The sequence below is a fragment of the Polypterus senegalus genome, chromosome 10 (assembly GCF_016835505.1).
Source record: "Polypterus senegalus isolate Bchr_013 chromosome 10, ASM1683550v1, whole genome shotgun sequence".
NCBI lineage: Eukaryota > Metazoa > Chordata > Cladistia > Polypteriformes > Polypteridae > Polypterus > Polypterus senegalus.
In genome coordinates, this window is record NC_053163.1 from 9,549,142 (window position 1) to 9,557,359 (window position 8,218).

The following is an 8,218-nucleotide window of genomic DNA, read 5'->3' on the forward strand; positions in this document are numbered from 1 at the left end:
ATACCAGTGTGTGCACATCACAAGGACCCAGCACACACAAACTCAGGCAAGATGGCGTCTTTATCACCTGAAGTGACTAAAGACATTGAAGGTCTCCCCACCTATTTTGAAAACTTTTCACACCGGTACCAGAAACAGCATCCTAACATAAGAGCTGCACATCACAGTTTAGGAATCATTCAGGCCGAGATTGCAAAGCCCTGCAGAGAGTGGTGCATTCAGCAGAGCGCATCTTAAGATCTGCACTGCCCTCTCTGCAGGTTATCTACACCAAGCGCTGAAGGATCAGGACAATTAAAATAATCATGGACTCTACCCACCTCAGTAACAGACTGTTCAGTCTGCTGAGCTCAAGCAAGTGGCTATGCAGTCAAATGGCAAAGACTGGGAGACCGAAAGGATCCTTTACTGTCAGGCCATAAAGAACAAACACTCAAACCTAACGCTCATAGCACACTCAGTGCACACTCACTTTATACTTTTTCAGACTTTAATCTAATTTAACTTAATTTAACTTAGTTAATTTTATTATCTTTTTCTTATTGTATTATTTATTCTATTGTATGTTTGCTTTGGTTCACACAATCCTGGAGTAGTCCAACTTTTCATTTCACTGCACATTGTAAATCGCATAACTGTGTGTGTGGCATGAATAAACTCTGGAATCTTGAATCAAACTGCATGGCTCACCCTTTTCTTTTTTCCCCCACAGATATTAGTGTAGAAACAAACAATACATACATTATTAAATAAATAAACACGTAGCTCACACCTTTTGTGGTGGGTTGAAAATTATTCCCCACACCCTTAGCAATATTATGAAATAAAGTTTCATTGGCCTAATATTTCCAATATGAACATTAGTTGCATGTGACTGTTACACATTGAGACTTTCCTATGGCTTTATAAATAAATAACCTCTGTTTGTTCACATATACAGTTAATTCACTTCTGGGTCATCTGGGGCGTTTTTCCTGACAGTCGAGGGTGCAAAACAGGACCCAACTCTGGAGTAGCCGCCATTGTTTGGGGCTCCTTCACCCCGCCCCCTCTCCCCCACCAAACACACAATGGGAGTTGGGCTGCCAACTGTCCTCATTTTCTCCCAGAATCTTCAGTTCCATTCTGGTAGTAAACAACGCAGAGATTGATGAGAAAAGTAGATATCTGTCCAACTTGGCTTTTTCACTCCATCTTTTAAAATCAGTTTTATAATCTTGTGACAGTTCATTATAAATGATGTTCCTTTCCTTAATTATTTGTAATCCTATTCCACCATAACTATGTGAATTTATTCAAAATCGAAATTACAATTTCGTGTTTTGTATGTGAGATCTTATTTTCGATTCTTCTTTCAGCTGCTTGGTTAAACAAGAAATTTCATACATCGAGGTACAGTCCGCCATATTTAAGTGTAAGTAAGTACTTCTTTGTAATATTTTAATGGAAAATATTGTTATTGCCACCCGTTGTTCCAAAATGGATTTATAATCTATATATATATAAAAGTCAATGTGTGTATGTATGTATGTTCTAGCATCACTTCCAAATGGCTGGAGTGATTTTCATGAAACTTGGTACATGTGTTCCTCAATGGTCGACTAAAAATACTGTAGGCTGAAATCAACCCTAACCCACCCCTTTCTGGGTAGGGTGGGAGGTGATCTTGCGGTCTTGTATGCACGTTATCATCCAGTTGACACCCGGAATGACCACCGGAAGGTGAACTGGAGGTGAGTGCCAGCATTCTTTATGTTTGAGCGCCACCACCGCGCCCCTGTTGCTTTTGAAATTAAATAGAGATCTACACGTGCAAGTGTGTGTGTCTGTCCGGCCCGGAAGTGAGAGGTGGAGTCGGGGTGAGGGCTCCAGCTCCGAGAATACACAAGCGAGGCCAGCACACCGGCAAATGGAAACCTCCCAAGAAAGACAGTCGCTTAGCTGCTAATGCACAAATGATACAAGCACGTCGGCAACACAAATCCTCATAGCACATTGCCCAGAGCAGTTCTGATGATTTCAATACTTCCCAGGATCGGCTTACACAGTTAGTATATAGCAGGTGACTGCCAGCATTCTTTATGTTTGAGTGCCACCGTGCTCCTGTTGCTTTTCAAATTAAATAGAGCTGGCCAGTTCCGAGCGTCAACTGGATGATAACATACATACAAGACTGCAAGACAAGCACATTAGTGAGTCTTTATTGTTCGTTAATTTATTTTTAAAGTTATGTATTTTTTTTAATTATGTTTTTCTGAAACAATTAAAAAAAAAAACACTTTATTTTCCTCCCGAGCAACGCTGGGTATTTCTGCTAGTCTATTTATATAAAAGTCGATGTGTGTATGTATGTATGTTCCAGTATCACTTCCGAACGCCTGGAGCGGTTTTCATGTAACTCGGTACACGTTTCTCATTGGTCGACTAAAAATACTGTGGGGTTAAATCAGCCCTAAACACCCCCCCTCCCTTTCTGGGTAGGGTGGGGGTAATCTTGCGGTTTTGTATGCACGTTATCATCCAGTTGACACTCTGAATGACCACCAGAGGGCGAACTGTGAACTGCCAGCGCCGCGGCCCTGTTGCTTTTGAAATTAAATAGGGTTGGCCGGTTCTGAGTGTCAACTGGATGATAACATACATACAAGACCGCAAGAAAAGCACATTAGTGAGACTTCATTGTTTGTTAATTTATTTTTATTTTTAAAGTTGTGTTTTTTTATTATATTTTTCGCAAACAATAAAAAAAAACACTTTATTTTCCTCCCGGGCAACGCTGGGTATTTCAGCTAGTTGTAAATGAATGACTCAACTATTACAATTTCAGTTAATTAAAAAAGCACACATTTATTCTGTCATATAAATGCAATACTTTTTAGTTATCAGTTGATCAACTAATAAGTCATTTCTTCAAGTCATTTAATAATATTTTCATAATTCTTTCACTTACATAAATTCAGGAATCGCATTATGCCGAAAAGAAAGTGCAACTTCACGGACTACTTAAACAACAAATATCGTTTCTTTCGAAAGGGCAGAACAGATTCAGTTAAGAGGAGAATGCTGACCAGATTCAATTTCAGTAGCAGGCTGTGTAAAGATTTCTATTCATATTTAACGAATAACCCAGATTTACTGAGAAAAATGCCTTCAGTGGAAAAATATTAAAAGAATAAAGATAAATGCAAACAAACTAAACTGAAACGAGTAAAATTATTTTTATTTTACTGGAAGGATTACGACAGTTAAAGCTATCCAAATAAGAACGAAAGAATGAAGTCTGTTAATTCAGGAGGCTTGACATGTTCAAAATATTTAAAGGGTTATTATTTTGCCAGTGTATGTGACTGTGGCCATCATATCATAATTATAGCGATAAACTGCTGCTAAAGGTTTATATCATTTAAAAAAAAAACATAAAACAGTATAAATGCATATTATGGCATCATATGCGTTTCTCGGCGTCCTTATTTTTCGAGCCAAATGTCCTCATTTCTAGAAAGAGTTGGCAGTCTTAAATGGGAATAATTTAGGGACGACAATCGTCTGGAGAACCAGAAGGAATTCTGTATCGACATGGACGGAACGTGCAACAAAGTCCATGCAGATTACGAGCCAGCGCGGGACTCGAACCCAAAGAGGGTCAGCATCGTCGATCGGTGCTGCCGTCACACAAACCTCGGATCATGTAGCGCTTTGTAATCTGTACAAAAACAGTAAATACGGTTGAGAATAAGTAAAGCTCATAAACTCCCATTTGCAACACACACACATTTACACACCAAAAACATATTCATACATACATACATATTGCCAAACAGGCAGGCACAATGATTTTCTGAATATATAAAGTCATTCCTAAACATATACAGTCAAAACTTGAATACTGTATATAAAGTCAGTGTCAGAATATATAAAGTCACTCCAGATTATATAAAGTCAGCGTCGGAGTAAATGTAAATTTAAAGTCAGATTTTAAAGTTATTCCTGAATATATAGGCCTAAAGTCAAAGTCAATATATATTGACTGAAACGGCTCAGACACATTTTTAGTGAACTCAATAAGTTCCTAATACAACGTAATGAAATAAGTTAACAAAAACTCATTCAGAAAAGTATTAAAAAATAATAATAATAAAAAAAACACTGTTCAGTTAATGTATTCATTATGATGTATGTGCCCGGCAATTTCAACACTATATTTATTTATTCTATTTGTATGGGCGCATTTTCTGACGGACCTCACAAGCCCGAATGGTTCTGAGTGGCATCTGTCGAAGTTTACCTTTCACTATGACAAGCACGGAAATGACAGAATATTTGATAGAACTAGGCCATTTTATTTGTGAATTGTCCTAACTTTATATTCCGACGCTGACCTTATATATTCAAGTTTTGACTTTATATATTCCAAATTACTTTATTTATTCCGACGCTAACTTTATATAATCAGGCTTTGACGTTACATATTCAGAAAATCATATATATATGCGGTCTGATAAAAATGGTTGTCGCATCCCGGGCCAGCATCGAGTAGATCACAGTGGTATTTTTTTTTTTTTTTTAACATCACGAAACAATAATACAAAAAATGTGTGTACCTAAATAATTACATACACATCCAGTACCGTATTCACATACTGCCTTTACAAACCTTATCAAATAAAATTGTCATTTAAAGGTTTCAAATATTCTATGACGCGGATCACAATGGTAAGCCATATGTCGATATGTAGCGCAGGTGTTCATTTTCTTTATTTATATACTATCTAAGGTGTAGAGGAGTCGTTGGGAAAAAAAGTTGCAAAGGTAAAAATTACGCTCTGTCTTTTTTTTTTTTATTATTCATATTTTTTATTTCACGTTTCTTTATGACGGTCGATTCAATGTCATATCACCAAGTTCTAAATAAGTTATCTCTGAGTGGCACTAACACCAAAGTCAGTCTCTAGTACCTCGGTATTTAACTCGCCAGCCTGCCAGATAGCTTTCTTACATGCTGACGGCCCTATAATTAAAACATTCCCCGGAATACAAATGTAATGATTATCATAACCCATTTTTCCAGTTTGCAATATCTTCGCTAGTTTATGCATAACGACCCAGATAATACACGGTGTCAGTGTTCAAGTGAGACAGCAGCTACGGAGAACGTTTTGCATGCCAGAGGCGATGGTGTGGTTAAGTGCAGTGTCTTCAATTGTTTTTCTGTGGTGGCACACTTTTGTAAATTCAAAAAATGCCAAGACACACCATCAATCTACCAAGCAAAAAAGTATTAAATCCCGTGTCTTGTTCAGAACTTGCGGACGCCACTTGAGACGGCCTTCCCCTCGCCCAAACACTAACCTTAAGGTCAATAAAATAGGTTCGTGATGTTATATCTTAGCCCTATAATGATAACAGCAATGCGAAACCTACTTAATTACCTAATCTTAATTATTGTGAAATAACCAAGTGGAGCCCGCTTTCTGAACAAGAGCCTTAAATTCCTTAGACGTGCTAAACTGTCCGAAGGGGTGGAACAGGGGGGGAGACCAAAAAAAACAAAAAAAAAGCAGCTCGGAGATTGCAGTTCACAGACAACAGCACTTGTGTAGAGGATAATTTTCAATCGATGATGATGATGATGATGATGATGATGATGATGATGATGAACAATTTTATTTTTAGATGAACCAAGTTTTTTTAACACAACTTTTAATGCATGCCCATGCTTATTCTTTCAATTAAAGCCGTCTTTAGTAGTGCATTTAAGTCAACAGTAATTTCATTTTCATATTGACTTGTCTGTGTCTCATATGCGGTCAATTCGAGAATTAATACGTTGGCCTCATTAATACGTTGGCCACATTTTCTTATTGAACTTCTTTTCAAATTTGACTTTATAGGAAGGTATTCAAATTCAGGTTTTACTTCCTCAAGTAGTGTTTTGTTAAAAGTTCAGGTTCAAGGTCATCGTTATAAATTGTTTAAATATATTTAAATACACAGGGGTGGGCAAAAGTAAGTTTACTTTTGTTGTTGAAGAAAAACATACAGGTTATGATGATTGATTAACTATAGCTGCGTTTCTCAACCTTTAAGTATTTGCGACCCGAGTTTTCATAACAGTTTTAATCGCCCCCCCCAACGTTTTTTTGAAAGGAGCCCACTAATAGCAATTAGTTCGTTTTTAATTAATGATATATCATAGCTATATCATAGATGCATATTTTATTATACCTACTTAACTTTTATCGACATTTATCTAACTATATTTGCATTTATTTTTCTAGTATCGGAATGTAGTTTAAATTCATTTGTTTTGGTTTCAATAGATGTATTTTCCATATTTTTGAATTGTCTTCTTTTTTTCACATCTTCGCGCCCCCCTTAGAACAACTTAACTATAGCTTTATTGACTTTATTAACTCCAACGAATGTCACAATCGCACAAATTTGGGGTCCTGAGTTAGTTTGTCGTGTGATGGGTGCGGCAATGTTCTGTAGCAGTGCACGTCCCTAACCAAACGATTTGACTATTTTTGATAGTTACGAAGCTTGTCAAAGCGATCGAATGTCGAGCGTCAAGCTAAGTTTACCTCGTTATGATTTGCATTCCTACATTGTAATTCATTACTGAACCATTTAAAGTGTTTTATAACTTAGTCGATGAATCATTAATATTTAAATTGGACTATGCCGTCTTCGATATCAAATACCATCTCTGCTACTCACCGGTGATGAAGGAAAGTACAAAGCAAAGTATCTTCTCATAGTTCATTTTCATTTGTCCTTAAAGAAGAAGACCTCGCTGTCTCCTGGGGGATCCCCAGTCCAAGGGGAAAGTTGGTGTAATTTTTTTTTTTTGTTCATCCGATACAGAGAAGGTGTATCGCTATACTGAGCAGTATGGAGTTAATAATAAGCAGGCGACTGTCATCGGCCAAAGAGCAAAATTAAAAAAGAAAGAAAAACAAACACACTTCCTGCTTCCTCCTCAAGAGGTATTCCCTCCTTCAGCAAAGTTTCTTGTTTAACCCTTACAGTCAATTAATTACTATAATTTGTTTCTTTAAATTGGCATGATAGCTACACGGATATGTTATTGTAATAAACCTATAATTCGTCCCTCCACACTAAAAATCAATAGTTCTTGTTTCACAGTATAAGATATAATGTTTAAACAATATAAGTACACGTCAAGGGGCCCTGAAGTGCAAGTCACCCAACTGTGACAAGCCAAGCAGTGACGTCTCTTGCTCTGCTGTCCCACATTCTTTATCCCCCACTATTTAGAAGATCGCCACGATTTGTGATTTGACAGACACAACGGCATTAAATGGAAACACATTTAAAGGTGCACAGGTTTCACCCCTAGAGAGTACAAATGATTGACTTACGTAGTGCCTACTAAAAGCAATGCTTAAGCCGCAGGGCTGGTTTCATTTATATGAACTGCTTTGGCTTGTTTCCGTATAATGTCGGTTTGCGTACAAACTATATCGGTGTTTAAACGTATACTGCTGGTTTGTATATGAATCCTATTGATGTGCGCTTGTACACCACTGGCTCTCGTGCAGTTGTTACTGGTTTGTGAGTGAGTTACGCTCGGATGCTATCGGTGTGCGCATGAACGAGTTTGGCTCGCGTTCGTTTCCTGCTGCCCTTCTTCCAAAGCGATGGTTTTGTGTATGCACTATGGGGGTTCATGCACGTCTTACATGAGACTCACGGGGGTATTATATACTTTATTGGTTTTATATATCGTTCGATTACATGCGAGTCTTCTACTGGTTTATTGTGTGTATTATGCCAGTTTCGCGTACAAAACTTAACTCGCGTAAGCGTCATGTGACTCTACCTCTGCGAACAAACTGGTAAGCTGTACACGTGATCTTCAGTGGCAATGGGAGGGGCATAAAAACGAAACCCTGGAACTGGCAATTTCAAGATAGAGAAAAGGAACTGAATTACAAGAAGAGATGAACATTTTCTTTTCTTTTTTTTTTTTTTTGTCACATAGTCTGTGAAAGGGCCTGGTGGTAATTATTACAGCTAACGGCATGTGTCATTAAACCTTTTAAAAAACCCAAGGAGGAAGTTAGCTACTCGTTCTTATATATTCTTTATGGCTTCTTATTCGCTCCATATCTGATTTAAGAACACTAATGCCAGAACCAGTGTCTTGTCATTTGAAAGCAGGTTTGCTTTAAATACTGGCAGATTGCATTGT

General features: G+C 37.5%; 1 protein-coding gene across 1 annotated transcript in view; it reads right to left on the bottom strand.

Annotated features, from left to right (window-relative positions):
- LOC120536683 (signal-regulatory protein gamma-like) overlaps window positions 1–7,122 on the bottom strand; it is a 31,637-nt gene extending 24,515 nt beyond the window's left edge. Inside the window, exon 1 of the mRNA XM_039765122.1 lies at window positions 6,721–7,122. Coding sequence (XP_039621056.1) covers window positions 6,721–6,772 — 52 coding nt within the window. The 5' untranslated portion in view covers window positions 6,773–7,122. The remainder of the gene's footprint in view (window positions 1–6,720) is intronic.
- Between the last annotated feature and the right edge of the window lie 1,096 nt (window positions 7,123–8,218).